The following is a 23,152-nucleotide window of genomic DNA, read 5'->3' as shown; positions in this document are numbered from 1 at the left end:
CATCAGAGGCAGAACTGGCAACATTTGCATCTTGCAATCAGGTAGTATACAAAGTACATTCAACAGATGTTGTAATTGGGGACGACTTTCCACAATCAGGGTGATTGCAACTTTTTTCACAAGAACATGGAAAGTTCTTTTAAATAAGTTTTTTTTTCAGGGAACTTTCTGCAAAATCAGGGAAGAATTATGACTGTGGAAAGCTTGGTCTCTTTCGACGCCTTCAACCTCTAGGGCCCCAGTTCGAATCCCATTGGGGCACTATGTGGATAATATGTTTTTTTTTAAATCCGACTATGTAAACTTCTACTGGACTACTTCTCTTGGGTTTCCCCAAAACAATCTAACACTGAACCTTTCTTCCTTGACTTCTCTCCGTGGGGTTCTTGGCTGGTATAGTGATTAAAACTATCACAACCAGAACAGCCAAATACATAACATAAATAAAGAAACGTGTAAAGAGTGTAACTTACTTTGTGAATTCGTCATGAAGCTGGCCTGGATCAGCAAGATAAAACTTGACGGTGAAATGGAAGAGTGTCTTCTTAGGAGCTGTATAAAAAAAAAAAAATAAATAAACACAAACTTAAAACAGCAATTAGTGAATCAGCACAAAATATGCTGAAAAAGAACAACAATTATAATATTGGGCTAACATACACAATGTGAAGCAAAAAAAAAAAAAAAAAAATTGCCCTCTGTACCCTTTCAAGTTTCCCAACAGATGTGCCATTTGCAAAAGTCAAAATTGCCTAGTCCACTCAAAGATGAAATTCTAGGCCTGCAACAACAACAACAGAGTGGGAGGGGCAAACAGTAAAACATTTTCCAATGGCTAGTGCCCTATGCAAAGTGAAAATGGCCTTGCCCACTCAAATTTATATATACCAGGCCTGCATGCAACAACAACAACACTAGAGGGGGGGGGGGGGGGGGGGCGTTGGGGGAGCAGTAAAACATTTTCCAATGGCTAGTGCCATATGCAAAGTGAAAATAGCCTTGCCCACTCAAAATTATATAGGCCTACCACCCCTGCATGCAACAACAACAACACTAGAGGAAAAGGGGTGAGCAGTAAAACATTTTCAAATGAAAGTGCCCTAGGCAATTCTTGCCCAAATACCCACTCATAGCAGGGAGGGGGCGAGGGTTGCAGATAAATAGATGCCCTCCATCCCTCACACACAAAAATACATGGAAGGTGACGATTTGGACAATGCAATTCAATTGATCGAGTTGATGGCAAGCATTTGCAGACCCCTATAAAGTTCCACTTAAATGAATTTCTATTGATTTGAGGAGGATAATTTGTCTTATTTTTCACATCGTTTAATGTCAAGGTTTCAGCTGATGGGAATTAGAAGCTGCCGATATTAGGCAATGACTTTACAATGCCTGTTGTGTTGTCATTTAGCCTTCGAGAAAGTCTATGCTAACGTAGGGTCCAAACGACAGGACATTAACTATTTTCTGTCTTTACAATGTTCGGTCAATACTGTAAAAATTCACTGGCCAGTTTTGGACACAAACATACTGTATTTAAGCCATCTACATTGTACCGCATGTATTACAGTTTTTGGCTGTGTTTGTTTAAGTCCTTCGGGAGGAAAAAACCAACAATATTTGGATAAACTTGGGGGGCAAACTTGGGGGAACTGTTATTATGGGGAACTTTAAACTATTTGGGGAACTGCATTCTAGTACTCAAGAATAATATGTTGCATTATAAAACATGTTAAATGTACAACCGCATACATTATAAATGTACTAAACAACATTGTTTCAAGAAAGATCAAAAGATATTTTTCCTAGACAATTTAAAGCCATTGGACCCTTTCGGTACAGAAAAAAATAATTTACAGGGTTTACAGAAGGTAATGGTGAAAGACTTCTCTTGAAATATTAGTCCATGAAATGCTTTACTTTTTGAGAAAACGGTAAAACAATATAAATTCTCGTTAACGAGAATTACGGATTTGTTATAAACACATGTCATGACACGGCGAAACGCGCGAAAACAGGAGTAAGTTTTCCCGTTATTTTCTCCCGACTCCGATGACTGGTTGAGCCTAAATTTTCACAGGTTTGTTATTTTATATATAAGTTGTGATACACGAAGTGTGGGACTTGGACTGTTTACTTGCTGATCGCCAGCTTCCCACCATAACTTTTCATTTCACTACATTACTGCACAACAGTCTGCTTGCACTGCATTTGAGCGCACAGTGTATAATACCTCCATGTCAAAAGGTTTCGGCAATGTCATTTGTCATTTCAACAATTGTCATTTGAATAGGATTAAATGTAAAGCTGTCAAACCGTCTGTGCCGACAACATTATGTGTGTGTGTGTGTACATGCATACGTACATAACCTGTACATTGTACTGCCCTACACACGTCATGTAGGCCTATGTAAAATATAACATACATTGTACATTGTAGCTGTGGGTGAACTACATGTATCTGTTGAACCACTCGGACACAGTGTGTACATTTCCAGATGTAAACTCTAAGACTTTGTAAGAGACCGTATTGATGCTATCCTGAGAAAAATTTTTAATAAAGAGAAGGTAAGCCTAACTGTCAAATTAAAGACACTGGTCACTATTGGTATGTAGTTGTCAAACCTGGCCCGCCTTCTCACTTGTGCATAAAATAACAAACCTGTGAAACTTTGAGCTCAATTGGTCATCAAAGTTGCGAGATAATAATGAAAACAAAAAAAAACACCCTTGTCACACAAAGTTGTGTGCTTTCAGATGCTTGATTTCAAGACCTCAAAATCTAATTATGTGGTTCTCAAATCAAATTCATGGAAAATTACTTCTTTCTCGAAAACTACGTCACCTCAGAGGGAGCTGTTTCTCACAATGTTGTATATTATACATGCTATATTATATCAACCTCTCCCCATTACCTGTTACCAAGTAAGGTTTTATGCTAATACATGTATTTTTTAAGTATACATGTAGTGTCCTCAACCTTTAAAGGCAGTGGACACTATTGGTAATTGTCAAAGACTAGCCTTCACAGTTGGTGTATCTCAACACATAGCCTATGCATAAAATAACAAACCTGTGAAAGTTTGAGCTCAATCGGTCATCGAACTTGCAAAAATAATAATGAAAGAAAAAACCACCCTTCCACACGAAGTTGTGTGCATTTAGATGGTTGATTTCGAGGTCTCTAAATCTGAGGTCTCGAAATCAAATTCGTGGAACATTACTTCTTTCTCGAAAACTACTTCACTTCAGAGGGAGCCGTTTCTCACGATGTTTTGTACCATCAACCTCTCCCCATTACTCGTCACCATGAAAGGTTTTGTTTATTTTGAGTAATTACCAATAGTGTGCACTGCCTTTAACGGTAATAAAAACCTATTGGTAAGAAGCCTACATGTACGGCAGCGTTTGATGGTCTTTGACACTTACGTACCAAACCTACCCTAGTTGATTTCACAAAACTATTCCTAACTTAGGACCTGAGTCTTAGGCAATGCTAAGATAGGTATTAAGTGTAAGTTTTAACTTCAGATAAGACTAGTCCTAATCTCTTACAGTGACTTTAAAGATGCTATATTGTATGTCAGATTTTTGGCCGCAAACATTAAAAAATATATTTTTTTGAGTGAATGGTATTTCAAAGAGTATCACCCGCTCTAATGAAAAAAAGTTTAACTTTTACTTTTAATGGTCAGGGACCATGACAAAAATTTAAACAGTCTTATAAAACACATAAGAATTGGTGACGTGATACATGTATATTGTCGGCATCCCGACAAAAACTTTTGAGCACTTTATTTCACTGCTACTAAAAATTGGCGGACTTTTTTGAGCAATGGCTCAAATGAAAGCTTGTAACTTTCTCGACCCCCCATCAAAATACATATTGAATTTTAAATCAAAATTTGTGGGTCAAATCGGCCAAAAATCTTACATTGCATCTTTAACTGTACGTACCTGCCCTTTAAATATGTCTACATTTCCAAGATGGCTACCCAGCATGTTATCCTAAACGAGTGACACACCATCACACATGTTCAACCCATACAACCTCCCAATCCCCTTCATCATTCCAAGTATTTTAATAGTTCGCAATTTCCTTTCTTGCCAACACATACAGTACGTCTGTGACGGCATTCATGCATAAACCTCAGGCATGCCGGCAGCGCACCGCTGAAGCTCAAACTTTAAAGGGAGCATATTATGTGTTTATACACAGGCCTTCTTGCACTTTAAGGGCAAAGTATACCCGTAGTTTTTGGAACATTCAATTTGAATCCTTTAGGCCTATAAAAAAGGGAATAAAAGGGTAGCAACGAGTTCTTTAACTGCTGTTTAAAACCGAAGAGTTCTTTAACTGCTGTTTAAAACCGGCAGGGTCGTGGTCGTGCGATAAAGACTCGAGCGGAAAGCGAGGGCCTTCATTGCACGGCTGCGACCCTGCAAGGTTTTAAACGGCAGTTTAAGAACGAGTCACTACCTTTTTTGTTCCCAGTTATAAATGCCTTTTTGGTTAAAATGCGTAATAAGTATGAAACTCTGTAAAACCTTTTCCGTTGCCTTGGGCTCTGTACGTGTGTTTTATTTTTATGACTGAGACAGTTTTTGGGATACATGTATGCATTCGTGCACGTAGTAGTACATGTATACATCTAAACATATCCAAAAGCAACCGGTTATAAACAGCTCCAGCTGATCATTATCGACCGTGACGCGCTCTCCACCAATAGGTATAGCGAAACAGTGGTATTTATGAATGTAGATTTAAATATAATAAAACTACTGATGAACTTTGACAATTTCATTTCAAAAGGTGGATACATTTTTCAAGCAGAAAATCTAGAGGGGTTACATGTATGTCGACGAAAAAGAATAATCCATAGCCGGAACATCATGTTTTTGGGGTTTTTTTTTTCTTCATGTTGTGTTTGCATCGAGGTAAACAATGTAGTGTTCACCATTACCACATGTGTACATGTATACTAATGAGTACTTTTACTCAGTACTTTCTCAAAGTTCTGTGGAAAAAAAATTCACAGGCAAATCACTCCGTGGGATTTGAACTCAAGACCTGTGCATGGTTCCCCCACCCCAAAGAGTTTTGTTTAAGGGTCAAATTTGAATGAGTTGCTTTTAAGCACAAAAGTAGCTTCTGTAAGCACAACAACATGATGCTTTAATACCAGAATAAGGTTACCAGCCAAATTTTATGTCACATCAAAATATTTGACTGAGAAATTACTTTTTTTCTCAAAAACTGCATTACGTCAGAGGGAGCCATTTCTAACAATGTTCTCTACCATCAAAAGCTTTACATTGCTTGTTACCAAGTAGGTTTTTATGCTAACAATTATTTTCAGCAATTACCAATAGTGTCCAGCTCCTTTAATCATGTCTGTTCACACACTGTGATATAAGCAGTACTGGCCACAGGGAAAGAGAAGTATGCAAGGTTTCATTCTGTACTACTGTACTACCCATTGCAAAATGCAACCGCAATCACTCAGCGCTTACATTGTTTTTCAAGATATCTTATTTCTTAAAATAAATTGACCTCTGGTAAATTGAGTGTACTTTGTAATGGCAGATGCCAAGTTCTGATGTTAAAGCTACATCTATTACGTGTACGTACAAATGTACATCTGTGAATCGTGCTGATTGCAATTACTGTTATCTCTCGTTAAAGGGGACATATATAGGCCTACAATAGGGGCCCATTGCTATTGGTTCTCTTTGAAACTTACTTGGTAAAGAGCATTTATTCAGAAGCGATTAATTGGAGTGGCGCCCTTACTATTATGTTGAAATTGTTCCATACAGTTCTGGAAAACTTTGACTAGCACTGTAAGCTACATGTACATGAAAATTTACATTTAAGTAACCAATGTGTTATTTCTTTAAAGGCAGTGGACACTATTGGTATTTACTCAAAATAATTGTTAGCAAAAAACCTTTCTTGATTACAAGTAATGGGGAGAGGTTGATAGTATGCTCCCTCTGAAGTGACGTAGATTTTGAGAAAGTTCAATTTTCCACGAATTTGATTTCGAGACCTCAGATTTAGAATTTGAGGTCTCGAAATCAAGCATCTAAATGCACACAACTTCGTGTGACCATGATACGACAGGGGTGTTTTTTCCTTTCATCGACGACCAATTGAGCTCAAATTTTCATGTTATTTTATGCATACATGTATGTTGAGATACACCAACTGTGAAGACTAGTCTTTGACAATTACAAATAGTGTCTATCTGCCTTTAAAGAGAAAAACAAAAAGAAACAAACTGAGCAATTGCATTTAGTTAGTGTTAATCTTATCTTCAAAGACCAATGTTAAGCCCTTCCGCTTAAAGCCAACGGCGATAAAATCTGCAGGAATCTATTTTTATTCCCAGCTCCCTGTTTTGGACCACAAACACCATGCGTAATGCCTGAATCATTCACCTCTACAGAGCCTTAGCAAAGCGGAAGTGAAAATGATGATTCAGAAAAGAAAAACAGCTTAAGTCGTTAAAGAATGAGTCTGAATCCCCCCTCCCACCCAGTTTTAATAATCAGGGCATAGTTTAATGGCTTTGCTGTGAGCAACCCCTTGCAATGACTTTGGAACTACTGTACATTATAGCGCTAGGAATGTCCACTGAGTGACGGATATGCATGCTATATAAAGAAGCCATCTATTAGTGCTGGGCGAATAGTGAAATTTTGTTATTCGGATACCGCTGGCCAACTATCCGAAATTAACCGGATATTCGAATAGTTTTTTCGCCGCTAGAGGGCGCTATCACTCGGTTCATTCATAAAAATGACCAGATCTAATTTAAAGATGGCGATTTGCTTTTTCTTTTGATCGTGATGACTCTACGTGAAGGAAAACTTTTGTAATCTTTAAACAAATTACGTCATAAATGTCATTGTTTTAACTCTTCACGGAGGTGAGCATAGTTCAATATTTAATTTATGCTGTTTTATGCTGTCTTTAAAAGAAGTTTCATAAGGATTCAGACAAAACATTCATATCAGTTGTCGCCCGACGTCCGCGGATATTCGGATATTAAAGAATATCCGCTTACTTGGTTGTAATTACAGAACTATCCGGTTTATAAATAGCTATTCGCGCCCTATGCGGATATCCGGTTAAGAAGAAAAAGGCATTCGCGGTTACGGATAGGAAAACCTATTCGCCATTAACCAGATATTCAAATAATTCGCCCAGGCCTACCATCTATAAACTATTGTTACTGACTTCACAAGCTGACTACATGTACCTTGTGAAGTCCCCATGCTTATGGTCCAGCATGTGTCCATCCCTGCAATTTCAGAGACGCCAAGAAGGCCATGACCTTTGTTATAAGTACCCTGGGTCTTATTTCACAGAGCTGCTTACTTTGCTTATTTAAACACAAAAAGTAGCTAAGCATAACACAAGTATGCTTACCAGAAAAAGGCTACCAGCTAAACTAACATGCCCCATGTGTAACTTCCGACTGGTATCCTGCTCATTTGTGCTTAGCAGACAATTGTTCCGCATTATTTTCTGCTTTTAGCAACTTGATGAAGTTTTGCTCTGGTCTTGGCCTTGGTGTAATGAACCTTCAGAAGTTCCCCACTGACTTTTAAATATAAAAAAAATAAAAATAAAACAAACAGAAGAATGTGCCCTCTGCAAATATGCAAACGTCCTTGCCCTCTCAAAAGATGAAATCCCAGGCATGATGGCATGGCATTTTGGTAGTCAAACTGTATCGGTATACACCTACATGTACATACACCTACATGTAGATGTTAACTAATAGGCCTACAGGCATTGACAGGTCTGGAATTTTACCAAACGTTGGAAAATCTTGAAGTCAATGGGGAAGTTTTGAAGGCCTCCTTGCATTTCCATGTAAGTAACTTCATAATTCACAGAAAGTACAGTTTGGATTGTATGTGCTACAATGTAGGCCTACAACTTAAATAAATATTACCCTTTCAAAGTATAGAGTGGGACTATACGTCCACTTTAAACAGAGTTTCACTATCGTTTCCAGGAATTTAAAACATTTCAATATTTGCTCCATTCCAATGCACTTCACTTTGAGCGTTATTGCAGTAAAGCGTGTTACCCTTAAATAAACGTGGTCGGTGGTCACCCCAGCAGAGCTCCTAATTGGTGGCTTCCAACCCCATGCTGCCAGGGACATCATGTGCGTTGGGGAGTCCCGGAGTTTCTCCCCCCAACAGACAAGATGATCATATTATCATTGCCAATTACAAACTTCTTCTTGCTGCCAGTGCCAGGGAATGCGCCTCCTGAACAGGGAGTGACTCAGACGGAATTGCCAAGTGGTGGAACCCAACTCCTAAGTCTCCCTTGTGTGTCAGATTAATAATATCATTCGATACAGTGGTGTATGGGCAGATCTGCCAACATTTGCATCTTCGGTGTTTTCAAGGGCTTTTCCTGGCTTCCATACATTTTTGCCATCTTCTCAACAGCCTGATGGGGTTGACCTACATGTACTGTAAAAACAATGGACACTCAGCACAAACTATACACGTACACTGTACTATCTAGAAAGACCGTTGGAAATTGTTAATCTGTTTTTATAAAATTGAAAACCAAATTTCAGTTTTTTTTAATCTGTATTTCTTGAGACATACCCACAAATTTGTTGAAAAACAATTTTAAATGGCTTTATCATAGAGTATCAACACTTAAATGACTGGCCTAGGGCCATCAGTCCAGTGTAAATTGTCAATGTGTACAGTCACATTCCGACAGCCAAAGCGCAGCGTTCTTATAAAAATACATGTAAGCTGCCAGACAGTGGGTTTAAACTTTAAACCCCAAACCAGGCTGGCTTTGACAGTGGCACTTTACGTACATACTGCATCCTTGAGCAAGATGCTCTGGTGCAACTATCCGGATTTGCCTCTCACCAATGTGTACTCAGTAAATGGGGATGAAGTTTTGCTGATTGAGAGTGTAATTGTGTTTGATTAAACTGATGATGAGCGCCTAAAAGACTACAGGGATGTTTACTTCCCAGAATTTAATGTGATAGGCTGTTGAAAAAAAACCTGAACTACGTACAATGTATATGAGCGCAAAGCACGAAAGCTTGCGAGTGAGAAAGCTTGCTTACATTCATTGTATCTTTAGTTTTAAAGCCATTATACCCTTTCGGTACAGAAAAAAAAATAAAAAAATTCACAGATTTACAAATAATTTACAGGGTTTATGGTGATAGACTTCTCTTGAAATATTGTTCCATGAAATGCTTTACTTTTGAGAAAACATTAAAACAATATAAATTCTCGTTAGCGAGAATTACGGATTTATTTTATTTACACATGTCATGACACGGCTAAATGTGCGGAAACAAGAGTGGGGGTTCCCGTTATTTACTCCCGACTTCGATGACCGATTGAGCCTAAATTTTCACAGGTTTGTTATTTTATATATAAGTTGTGATACACGAAGTGTGCAACTTTGGACAATACTGTTTACCGAAAGTGTCCAATGGCTTTAAAAGCCCACTATGCAGTCTGGGGTGTTCGGTATGGTTTTATCTTCATGTTCGAACATGACAAAAAAATTATACAAATATATAATGGGCTTTTTCGAAAGAGACAAAAAATAATACAAAATTGCACAATGATATAATTAGGGAAGACAGTCATTGCTGACTAAAATGTCTGAAATCATACTCAAAATTATATAAAGTACCTTAAACACGTTAAAGGCACTGGACACTATTGGTAGTTACTCCAACTTGTTAGCATAACAACTTAAAGGAAGAGCTGTTGGTAGTATAACACATTGTGAGAAACTGCTCCCTCTGAAGAAATGTAGTTTTTTGAGAAGAAGCAATTTCTCACTCAATATTAAAAGACTTCGGGCCTGAAGTCTTTTATTAGGCATCTTTTAGGCATCTGAAAGCACACAAATTTGTGTAACAACAGGCCTCGACCTCTACAGCGGCCACCAGCGGCCATTGCCGCGATGCCCCAGCAAATTGCCGTGAAGCCCTTTTAAAAATCACGTACCTTACGGCCACTTGGCCGTCGTGCCCTTTTCCATTGATTCCATAACATTATTTATTCGAAAATGTTATTTAATGTTAACATTGTGACCCATTTAATTTATATGGAGGTTAAAATTCGGAACGTACGATCCCGCACACTAGTTTTCACAATGCTGATTCTGTGCAACAAAAAATGTGTCGAGAACATGGCATGGTAACCATATCAAACGTAGTTGAGCTGTTTGCTACTAAAAACGCAGCACCAGACTACTCCAGCGTATAAACTCGCTACAAGTCCCTACACTAAATTACGCATTTTCGCACGGATTTTGTCTATTGAGATCTGTACGCTGGATACAGTCTATGTTTTCCCCCTGGCTATTTCGCTGGTGTCCAAGGCTTGTACTGGATTAATGTTTGTGACCCACCACTACCAGTGATCTGCCTGCCTTGCGACTTTGTTTTCATTGCTAAACACATGTGTTTGTGTACACACAACAAGCATGGAATTGTAAAACGTCAATATCGGATTATATGGAGGTAACGGCAGAGCCCTAATTTTGGAAATCATCATACTCCATCAAGTTCATTATTGATGAATCAGCATGCCATCCCACAAAAGATGCAAAAATAAGCAGGAAGGTGAAAGGGCTGGAGTGGCAGCAAAGTGCCAACTTTAGAAGCATTTTTTAATTAGGTGCGTTTGTTTACATTTTTATAGTATTTATTTAGCGCAGTCTAGCGTGGCATAAGCGCCGGCATGCACAATACAACTTACAACTTTAGCTAAATGCTTGCTATGCCAATTATTTTGTGCTAAGGGGTTGGGGGTTCGTTTTTAATTCTCATAATCATTATAAATATAAAAAAAAAGGAAAAAAAAAATATATATATATTTTTCCAAATCATCTGATTTAGCTGAGCCTCCGGGTTGTTGGTGGGTTGTTGGCGCGGGGTGGGTGGGGCTCGTTTGTCTCGCAGAGTTGGGGTAGTGGTGAGCCAGAGACTAATTGATCTTTTTTCTTCAGATTAGCACGCAGGGAATTAATTTTCTTAATATTTTTTTCTGTATGATTTTTTCAACAATGCTTTGTTCTGGAGCAATTATTTTCAGATGAGCAGGAGGGAGTTTAATTAAGTCGATGAATAAGGGGAGGGGGTAAAATGGGGTAAGTTAATTACTGGGGTAATAGTTTGCAATTCGAGTGCTGCAAGAAAACTGTTAATAATTCAGAAACAAATATTTTAAAACTTTTATTCAATTTCAGTTGCACAGCATGTAAACAGCGACAATGAAATAAATATGGGTTGGAATGTTGACCACCATCTTGAAATCAGTGGAAAGTATATAAACATAATCATCAACAAATAAAGGTTTGAAAATGGCCTTGGTGCCCTTTCAGTTGGCCTTGGTGCCCCTTTCTTTTTTAGAGCTTTTGAGGCCAAGTGGCCTTGCCCCTCTGAAGCTAAAGGTTGAGGCCTGTAACAAGGGTGTTTTTTTCTTTCATTAGTCTCTTGTAACTTCGATGACTAGTTGAGACAAAATTTTTCACAAATTTGTTATTTTATGCATTGTATGTATAATTTTGATTCGCCAAGAGAGAAACCTTGTCTTTGACAAATACCAAAGGTGTTCAGTGCCTTTAAAAAAAACAAAAAAAAAACAAAAAAAAACATCCACAAATAGATAGGAATGTCTCAACATCATCTGTTGTTTACAATACTCTGGGACCTCTACCATCTGCCATGCCGACACCAAGCAGTTTTAATCAAGTCCGAGTTGAACTGCTCTAGACACTGGAGGAATGCAACCATGGCAACCGCATCCTCTAATCCCTCCGAAGATCCTCTTCACATAAAACACTCCTCTCTACTCGCTTATTCTGGCACATCGTTTTTGTTTGTTTAACAGACTCATTTTTCAGACTGGCTGTCGACATCACTTAATAAATGTAAGACTTTCCAATAAATAACCGTGTTAAAGACGCACACATTGTACTAACAAATTCAGAGGATTATCAGTAGACAAACAGTTGAAATGTTGCCCCTATACATGAAAACGCACATTGTTAATACCCCCCCCCCAACAGAATTATTTCACAGGAGCTGGGCCCAATTTCATGGCTCAGCTTACCATAAGCAACAGTTGAAATATTGCCCCTATACATGAAAAAACACAAAGTTAGTACCACCCCCCCCCCCCCCACAGAATTATTTCACAGGGGCTGGGCCCAATTTCATGGCTCAGCTTACCGTAAGCAACAGTTGAAATATTGCCCCTATACATGAAAAAACACAAAGTTAGTACCACCCCCCCCCCCCCCACAGAATTATTTCACAGGGGCTGGGCCCAATTTCATGGCTCAGCTTACCATAAGCAACAGTTGAAATGTTGCCCATAAAATGAAAAAAACACATAGTTAGTACCCAGCCCCCCCCCCCCCACAGAATTATTTCACAGGAGCTGGGCCCAATTTCATGGCTCAGCTTACCATAAGCAAAGAATTGGCGCTTGCGGAAAAAGGGAATTCTGCGCCTACGTCAAAGGTTATGGGTTAGCGGGGAGATTTCTGGCTTGTGTGCAGGCATGTTACGCCTTGTAAACACAGTTACACTGTACATGTAGCACAGAAATTTGGCGCTTGCACATAAGCAGAGAATGGTGATCGTAAGCGCATAATTCTGCGGTAAGCAGAGCCATGAAACTGTGTCCTGGTCATGCTGGTAGGAACTGACATAAACAGGTTTATTCTCTTACCTAAAACTTGTCTTGCTATGGGTTTCTCCAAATCCAACCAAACCTGTGGAAACAAAAGGGAAATTATTAATAAAACAATGACTCGGTTACAAATACATTGTCTTGAACTTCAAACACATTCTTAATTGTTTTCAGTGACTAGCCAGCGAGACCAGTGGGCTTGTCATTTCACTTGAGCCCCAACTTCTTAAAAAGGGACGCTTTCAAACATTGAACTACTGTAGCCAGCCTGGACCCAATTTCATAAAGCTGTTTTATAAGTATATAATTCTGCTTAGCAAATTGTCTTTGCTATTATTATGAAAATCACACTGAACCTGGAGTCCCCATATTTTGAAATGAAAAATCTAGATTCTCATGCCTGATACCCCTTTGAAATGTTAATGTCAAACTTTCCCAGAAGCTTAAAACTGCCACGCTTTTAAAAAACACTCAAACATAAAACTTTGCTCTTTGGCAAAAAAGTCTGCTCAAATTTTGTCAGGAACATGCTGAACGGCACAGACACTGTGTATGGAGTGACCTAACTGTGGTATTCAGGATGGTAACCTATTAATTGTTTGCTTAGCAAAGGTTTGTTTTTGCTTAGTCTTAAAGAAATTGGGCCCTGTAGGATTGGAATCTTCATCTGTCTCACCCACTCTTAAACCAAATACATTATGTTTAATTCTGCAGGCCTGTAGACCCCCTAAACTTCCTTTTTGAGAGGGCAAAGGCACCAAGGCATTTTCTCCTTGGTAAAGGTAACCCTATGAGGAAATTGTAAATCTACTGGATCATTTCAAGGGCACCAAGGCAATGACCCGGGGGCATGGAGGCAATCGCTTTTGTTGTATCAGACCTGACTTTGCCATAGCATTCCTCTGTGTAAAACATCGCACATCTTGCTACGCTATGCGTTGTATGCACCCGACTCATATACCTTGCCTTGCCATTTTGAAACTAGCTGTACATAATACATGTAATATGCTACATGGTCTGTTGGAGTCGACTTCACAACTACCCTGCTGTGTTAAGCACGTAGCTCCCAACGCATACTGGTGTTACTAACGGTCTGTTCCGAGGACTGTACAGAACACTAACTTGTAGCCAGTGTGGTATGCGACCTATTACACTTGACCCCGTCATCGACCCATCGTTATCCAATCACTCACTGGTCCCCTGCAGATGTGAATCATCCAAGACTGTATAATGATGCATCCCGGTTGCTTTATGAGCGCTGTGACGAATAAGTCTTCTGAGAATTATGGAGGTTTTTGTTTTATTCCCTCTCGCTTAATTATCTTAAGCTCCAAGGCCAGACAAACAACATGACGTGTACAAAAAGTTTTCTACACTGCATTTAGGCCTACATGTACACAGGGACTCTTGCAATGTAATGAAAGATAAGGTCTAGATGCGTTAAGATATGTCTCAGGGACATTGAATAACTCTAACTTTGACCACTCTTGAAAAACATGTGAATAAGATTTGACCTCATTTTCTGGTTATTTGTTTTAAAGTTTCACGACTCAATTTCAGGATAAAATAACACAAGAAAGCAAGCAGGGCCTGTAGATGAAAATTTTTCATCAGAACCATAATTTATTTTACAAGATAATCAAAATACACAATACACTTGACTTGTCCAGTTCTGAGTTTACTGGCCCAAAGCTAAAATCACTGGCCTCAAGCCTGTGATTCAGTGTAAAATTCGAGCCCTTTAAGCCTTTTTGAGATATGGCGGACACAATGCTACAACACTATGGTTTGGGTAAAACCATTTCCGGTGTACACCCGAACCAATCAGTGTGCTCCTATATGGTGTCCGCCATACCTCAAAAAGGCTAATGGGTGTGGGGGCCAGGGGTTATTTTTTTAGGCCTACAGGTACGTATACACTGAAGAATTCATACAACCTCCCTTTAAAGTGAAATGTCAAATTTAAATCAGTACAGCAGGAAGTCTTGCGCCTGCAATCATAGAGTGAGGACCAGCTGACAACTGAGTCAATCTAGCTTCCTGTTTTGTACACAATATACAAAGATTCACTTACAGGGGTTTCCCTTAACTTTTCTTTTTTCACTCGCCAGATGAACAAGTCAACAACATTTTCGGGTCGCCACAAGTTTGTTCACTAGTCCACATGTAATAATGCACAAAGCTTAGAGCCCTGTCGATTCATAAATTTAACGGTTGTATGGCTTCTGACTGGCACCCCCGAACAAAGATATTGACAAAATAGGGACACCGCCAACATAGGGCTAGATAGCTCAGTTGGTAGAGTGCCGGCACGTTAATCCGGAGGTCGTTGGTTCGAATCCCCCTCTAGTCATTTCTTTGTTCAACCCCCAAAATCATTTCAAAATTTACCCAGTCAGTTTCCCTTGTGGTTTATATAATTAACCCTCTAGCAACAAACAAATTTGTACGTGTGTGTTAATTATTTTCCCCTTAAAGCCATTGGACCCTTTCGGTACAGAAAAGAAAAAAAAAGTTCACAGATTTACAAATAATTTACAGGGTTTACAGAAGGTAATGGTGAAAGACTTCTCCTGAAATATTAGTCCATGAAATGCTTTACTTTTTGAGAAAACGGTAAAACAATAAAAATTCTCGTTAGCGAGAATTACGGATTTGTTATAAACACATGTCATGACACGGCGAAACGCGCGAAAACAGGAGTGGGTTTTCCCGTTATTTTCTCCCGACTCCGATGTCCGATTGAGCCTAAATTTCTACAGGATTGTTATTTTATATATAAGTTGTGATACACGAAGTGTGGGACTTGGACAATACTGTTTACCGAAAGCGTATAATGGCTTTAAAGGTTAGTAAACAAATTATTATGTTTTTCCCACGTTTTATCAGCTATTCTCTCTTATATTTTTCCTGTCTTTTTCTGGATCCTAATCCCTTTCCCCTCTTTTTCCTATGTACATGTATTTGTTTGTACTTGTATTGCCTCTGAAGAAGTTCCGGTTTGGATCGAGAGCGAAGGCAATCTACCCTACTCATTATACACCAAGTAATAAGTGTCAAGCTGACACCAAATTCTGCGAGGCAGAAATTTGATTTCAGAGCTGCATGCCTTTGTACACAAATCTTCCTCTGGTAAGGGCACTACATAATGAGGAAAAAGTAAATTTGAATTGGAACTTTGCCAAAAAAAACACCACCAGCAAAAGCACAGGGCACCACAGCAATAAAGGGCACCACAGCAATACAGGGCACCACAGCAATACAGGGCACCACAGCAATACAGGGCACCACAGCAATACAGGGCACCACAGCAATACAGGGCACCACAGCAATACAGGGCACCACAGCAATACAGGGCACCACAACAATGGATGTGGGTTGGTGCCAGGGGTGATTTTGAGGCCAGGAGATATTTTGAAGGAAAAAAAACTCAACAAGAAGTCTTGTCCTTTATCAACCTGAAACAAACTGATACATGTACGTATGTATGTAGTTGAGGTTTACACTGCCTCCATTACCTCCGTAACATAATGAACAGCTTTTATGAAACTGAGCACTCTCGTCTCAGCAACCTAGTTCCACGCCCAACACAAGGGCACAGTTCAAAGCACCTCTAATCCAATAACATTTATTCCTATAATAAATTATTTTTGATATTCATATTTAAGATGCAAGGACCAATTTATGACAGATTTGCACCGCTGGAATTTCATCTTTGAGGGGGCATTTTGCAAAGGTCACTTCCATTGAAAAAGCCATTGGAAACATTTTAAATGGGCACTAAGGCAAAGACCAGGGACAACAGAGGCAATGGACTAAGTGGCTTGTATTAAGTAGTGTACAGTGTATACATTTTGTAATCATGATAACTTTTGGCCTGAGTTGTAAACCAACATTTGGATTCAAACTTCAAAAATGTCTGTCAATTTGATATTTAATGTTTTTTTAATAATAATAATAATAATAACCTTACTTATATAGCGCTTTTTACAAAAGTTAATACAAAGCGCTAACGAAATACTATAGCAACCAAACAAAAGATAAACTACATGCTTTACAGACAAAACAATGCAATTAACAATGATTCAATCTAGAGTTACTTAGGATAGAGGTGGGTTTTTAATTGGGATTTGAAGGAACTCGGGGAATTGGCTAAACGAACAGATTGAGGAAGACGATTCCAGCATTTTGGCCCAGTTGCAGCAAAAGCTTTAGATCCTACATTGGTACGTGATCGTGGGGCATTCAATACAAAAGCTGAAGTGGATCTTAAATTATACAAAGACTGGCAGGTGTGGAGAAGGTTGCCCAGACAAGTTGGAGCTTGGTTAGAGAGTGATTTATATGCGAGTACTGCGTTCTTGAATATTCAATCCGTTGCAAAACTGGTAGCCAATGCAGGGTCTGGATGAGAGGCGATGTATGCGTGTATTTCGGTTTCTTATAAATAAGACGGGCAGCTTGATTTTGAAGGAGCTGTAGCGAGTGCAAGTTCTTTGTTGATGTCCCATAGAGAAGGCTATTGCAATAGTCCAACCTTGAAAGAACTAGTGCTCGAATTGCTGCATGTGTACAACGATCCTGAGTGTGTCAGCCAAAGATAAAGCGCCAAATTTATTTGAGGTATTGCACATCAACAAAAAACTGTAAAATCGAAAATTGCAAAAAAATAAAAATAATATTGAATTATTGTCAAAAGATCCCAACATTACCTCAAATCAATCAGCCATTTTCTGTGACGCTAATTTTTGTATGCTTTTCACTTTCAAATGACATTATCTGTAAAAATTCATTTACAGATTTTTATTTTTTTTTCGAGGAAATCCAGACCACGCACCTTTAACAGCCTTGACACAAAACTTAGCTGAGCGAAAAATAAAAGAGGTTCAGGGCATGACGGACTAACGTATGTTTTGAAATCTGATTTGCTGTAAAATATGGGTCAGTTATATGTCCACCAGTGAATTATGCAGATTTACTGGATGGTGGCTACATCTCTCCTGTGCACTTATGCAACTGCTTGTGTGTTTTGAGGGAGAAGAGCAGCGGCCTGCGGCAATGTTCTGCAAGCCTCCACGCTGTGCGTAATTTTCCGTCCCTGTTTTCTTTGCTGGTCTTCCCTTTTGCCATGAGACAATTCCTACGTGTCTATAATGTCAACAAGGACATCTAAACCAATATTTTTTGGGGACGAACCATGGTACAGTTTTGAGCGAAACTACTTTGTATTAAAGCCTCGCAGGGTTTCTCGTTTCTCTACTAGAGAAAAAAAAGAAAAAGAAAAAAAGCCGGAACAAAACAATGAAGCTCAGCGCATCGCAAATAACATTCCTTTTAGAGACGCTATTGCCATGATGTACATGTTAAATGATTGTAATGTCTCGACTCCTTGTTCGTGTGATTTGTTAGCATCAATTCTGACTGCTCTTAGCAGCATAATTTCCTGTTTTTCCCAAGTGGGGATGGTACATTACAAATGCATTTTGTATGTCTTCATGAGAATTAGCCTGAATGGATTTTGTTGACTTCCAAAATTAACATAATGTTCAAGGATTTTCGGGCACAAAGGCAATAACCAGGGGGGCATAGAGGCGATCACCTTGTTGAAATCTAAGGCCTGCGAGGCCATGACCTTCGCCTACAAAACTCCAGGCCCGAAATCGTATAAAAAAGTTCACAATTTCATTTGTGCATTGTGGATGTCCATGTAGCGGCCATACTTAGACGTTGACACCGAACCTTTTGTCACGACAGGGACACTAATCACATCTGATACTCAACATAAAGACTGACATAAAGACTGGTAACCGTGGGGTGTTTACATGAGACTCCATACCAGGGAATGCAATCCTCTCCGTGAATAGAGCTTAGAGCTCAGAATCCATGAAAGCGCCTCGCACTTGCAGCCCCTTAGTGTTAAAGGCACCTTGGCACTATTGACTGTCCTCAAAATAATTGTCGGCATAAAAAAAACTTACTTGGTAACGAACGCTGGAGAGCTGATTGATAGTATAAAACATTGTGAGAAAACGGCTCCCTCTGAAGTAACGTAGTTTTTGAGAGAAAGAAGTAATTTCTCACTCAAAAGACTTTAACCACGAAGCCTTTTATTATGCACCTTAAAGCACACAATATGCAATCCAATAAGTTTTTATTTTGATTAAAATAGTTGGCAACTCTAATGTATTGGGTCCAAATATTTTCAACAGATTTGTAAATTTAAGCATGTTGGGATACACCCAGTGAGAATACTGTCTACTTGACTATTACCAAAGGTGTGCAGTGCCTTTAAAGTCAGAATCCGTGCAAGCGCCTTGCAGCCCAATACTGTTAATACTATAATCCTAAGATGGCCTGACAGCACTGGTTCCAACAACAGCACAGTGTAGATTTCTTTATAGAATATTTTGTTTAATGTTTTTTTTTTAGTACGGACCGAGTCTATTTGATTATTTCTTCAGCCAGTCTCACTGATTTCTTCCGATGGGATTTAAAGGTGAAATCTGGTAGCCTACTTTTCTATTATTAATAATGTTGAATTCCTCTAACCACTGATCTGCTGTAACACTGGCTACTAACACTGGCTGTACAATAATGTGGTACTTTGTACATGTACTAGGTTGATTGAAGAGGCTTTTAAGGGTAGGGTCGTGTACATTGGTAATGATCAAATAAATGACAAAAATCAAGTCTGCTCTAAATTTGCTAAGGTAGATTGTTGAAATGTTTCAACATTATGTATCGTTTAGAAAGTTATGTATTCCATGGTCTACAGTATTCTTCCTTTAAATTCTCCTGCGTGGGCATAACTACTCCAGTTTTTAGTGGGTATCTCAAAAGTGCTACCACCTTTTAAAGTGACATTTTCACAGGTTAGTATTACTGTATATCTAAATTCATATCTAAAAAAAACAAACAGCCGTACAGTTACAACAACCAAAAAGTATTCTACCTTTAAGCACCTTTTGGAGAATTCAATCAATATTTAGAGGTATTCTTATATATTTATAATCTTACCACTTTGTCAGTTTTGTTGAAGTATTCCAGTCCGAAATAATCCATCTCCAGGAGGTTGAGATGTCTGCAGCACTCCTTAAACAGGTCCATCCCAAGACATCCATTCTGAAGGAGAAGGAAAAAAAGGCACAGTAGGTAAAAAATTAATGAATAAGAATGAGCAGTAAGCTAACGGGTAGTTTAATGCTGGGCAAATAGTGAAATTTTGTTATTTGGATACCGCTGGCCAACTATCCGAAATTAACCGGATATTCGAATAGTTTTTTCGCCGGTAGAGGGCGCTATTAAAAAAAACAAAAAAACAATTAAGAGGGCGCTGTTCGTTTGTGAATGAGATCTTAGAGGCGGATTGATATTAGTTTTAGACAGTGTCACTCGGTTCATTCATAAAAATGACCGGATCTAATTTAAAGATGGCGATTTGCTAATTCTTTTGATCGTGATTGACTCTACGTGAAGGAAAACTTGTAATCTTTGAACAAATTACGTCAGAAATGCCATTGTTTTAACTCTTCACGGAGGTGAGCATAGTTTAAATACTTAATTTATGCTGTTTTATGCTGTCTTAATAGAAGTTTCATAAGGATTCAGACAAAATATTCATATCAGTTGTCGCCCGACGTCCGCGGATATTCGGATATTAAAGAATATCCGGTTACTTGGTTGTAATTACAGAACTATCCGGTTTATAAATAGGTATTCGCGCCCATTGCGGATATCCGGTTAAGAAAAAAAGGCATTCGTGGTTACGGATAGGAAAACCTATTCACCATTAACCGGATATTCAAATAATTCGCCCAGGCCTACTAACGGGTGACATCAATTGCAAGTAGGATTAGAAACTTTGCATGGTGGGAGTTTGGCGAGGTTGCTGTTACCCCATCAGTAAACTCTTATTTGAATATTGTTGGTTCTGAAATAAACTGGCGACTGACAATTGAACTTTTTGATGTATGCTCAAATCAAAGAAAAACTTAGTAAGACTTGACGCAACTGTCAGATACTTTCCTCAAACTGTAAATTAACTACTGATCTGTTTTCCTTCGGCCACTCGTGTAACTGCTCCAGATTTTCAGCAGTGTCTCAAAAGCGTTACCAACCTTATGAATGAAATTTTTACATTTTTAGTTTCTATTATGTAATAGGATAAAACCAATCTATAGGTTTTCCAATAAACCAAAGAATGCCTTGCCTTTAAAACCTGACTTTTATCCAATCTGACTGTTTATAATGTTTCAGCACGTATACAAAGAAACCTCACAGGATTCAAGAAACTGGATTTCGGGATGGTTTTGGTCAATTGTTGTTTTTTTGTTACATGATCAAAGTTCTCAAATAAAATGCCACATCAGAAGTTCATATCCTGCTGGGAATATAGAAGTGTTTTTTTCCCAGTGTTTTTTAAAATCCAATTTATATTTTTAACAGTGCAGGTTTTTCAAACTCCCCAGAGAATAGACTGTGCAAGTCTTGCACGTATCGGAAATGAGAAAATAAGTCGAAAGCAGAGTGAATTTTTGTTTAAAGAAATCAAATCACCTTCTAAAATAATATTTGTACAAAATTCTTCAAACTAAAATACATTGAAAAAAAACAAAAAAAACATAGTACAATTTAAATGTAAAATAACAGAAAAAAATAATAAAAACTTGAAATAGGGATGGTTATATCGATACAGTAATCAACTGAACAACATATGGAATAAAATGCTCAAGATTGCACAGTACAACTTTTCAAACCAAGATTAACACTAAGTGGAAAATATTCCATAGACCTTGTTTAAAGTTCAACGTGCTTCAGCCAAACTTAAAAATCTTAGGTTCAAAAATTCTCCCCCCCCTTGTTTTGAAAAACCTATGGGGAACCCCTAAACCCAAAACAACTGGGATCAACTTGGTCCCAACAGTTTTAATACTCAGAGACTTGCATTTTATAACCTAAAAGGAGTGCAAGGAACTTTGGTTCCGTTGGTCTGTAAGAGAACTTCTGGAAGGCTCATTTTTGGGAACCTTATTTATGTGCAATGTTCAGTCATGGTTGAAGTCTAATCAATCTTGTTTCTACAGTGACACAGATCCCTAAAGGTACACATAACTGAAAGCAGGTGTAGACCATTATTCACAGGCTGAGAAATGAAAAGGTGACTTTCATCACCCTCAAATGAAAAATTTAACCAAATGGAGTGAGAAAGGAGTTACAGTTTCCTGTGAGACATCTAACATTGGTCCAAAGAAAAAGGTTCTACTCGATAGGGACTACAATTCAGTTTTTTTGTTTATGTTCATAAAGACTGTCAAATTAAAGCCATTGGACCCTTTCGGTAAACAGTGTTGTCCAAGGCCCACACTTTGTGTACCACAACTTCTATATCAAATAACAAACCAGTGAAAATTTAGGCTCAATCGGTCATCGGAGTCGGGAGAAAACAACGGAAAAACCCACCCTTGTTTCCGCGCGTTTCGCCGTGTCATGACATGTGTTTAAAATAAATCCGTAATTCTCGTTAACGAGAATTTATATTGTTTTGCTGTTTTCTCAAAAAGTAAAGCATTTCATGGAATAATATTTCAAGAGAAGTCTTTCACCATTGCCTTCTGTAAACCCTGTAAGTTATTTGTAAATCTGTGAACTTTTCTTTTTTTTCTGAACCGCAAGGGTCCAATGGCTTTAAGTGGTTCTCCTGCATGCCTGTATGCTTCTATTTTGAAAGGGCAAGATGCATTTTCTCTTTGGTAAAAGGCACCCTACGACATGTACGAGGAAATTGTAAATTTCTACAGTTGAGCATTTCAAAAGTACCAATGCAGTGACCAGGGGGCATGGAGGCAGTCACCTCAATTGTCCCCATGAAGTGTCAGGTATGGATAGAGAAACCTGAGCCAAAATCTGTCTTTTTTTCTTGCTAGTGTTGATAAAGCCGAAAAAAACAAAACAGGTTATAGCGTCCTGCCTTTTGGGAAAAATGAAGGAGGAGAGCCTTTTTGTTTGGGGGGGGGGGGCGGCTGACACATTTTTTTTTTTTCAGACAGTTGGGTACAACTATTTTAAAAAAAATATGCTTCTTTCAACTGAGATTCTTATGTACACGTATTTTAATGTTTTTGTTCTGAAAAAGAAAAGAAAAAAAAGGAGACAGCCTCAAGAAAGGACGCCTGTGGGCGCTAAACTATTTTTCTTTTTTTCCTACATGTAATACCAGGTAGACCATAAACATTTTCCTGAATCAGCCTTGGTTTTAATTTATTGCTCAATCAAAGTGTATTCATCAAACTGATCAAATGACAATCACATTGCCTAGGAACCTCTAACCTATAAGTCATAAAATTTATGATTACAATGTGTTCAAAGGTTACAGTGCTTCATTTTAAATTCACAAACTGATCAATAAAATACTTTGTGA

The 23,152-nt window shown here is 38.5% G+C and overlaps 1 protein-coding gene across 6 annotated transcripts in view; it reads right to left on the bottom strand.

Moving 5' to 3' along the window:
- The window catches only part of LOC139945211 (FERM, ARHGEF and pleckstrin domain-containing protein 1-like), an 88,258-nt gene that overhangs the window by 46,337 nt on the left and 18,769 nt on the right, over window positions 1-23,152 (bottom strand). For all 6 annotated transcript variants that reach the window (XM_071942505.1, XM_071942509.1, XM_071942507.1 and 3 more), the window contains exons 3-5: window positions 19,753-19,857; window positions 12,775-12,817; window positions 474-552 (exon numbers count right to left, since the gene is read on the bottom strand). In XM_071942505.1, coding sequence (XP_071798606.1) covers window positions 474-552; window positions 12,775-12,817; window positions 19,753-19,857 — 227 coding nt within the window. The remainder of the gene's footprint in view (window positions 1-473; window positions 553-12,774; window positions 12,818-19,752; window positions 19,858-23,152) is intronic.

The sequence above is a fragment of the Asterias amurensis genome, chromosome 12 (assembly GCF_032118995.1).
Source record: "Asterias amurensis chromosome 12, ASM3211899v1".
In the NCBI taxonomy this organism is placed as follows: domain Eukaryota; kingdom Metazoa; phylum Echinodermata; class Asteroidea; order Forcipulatida; family Asteriidae; genus Asterias; species Asterias amurensis.
This window is presented reverse-complemented; position numbering and strand designations above follow the sequence as displayed.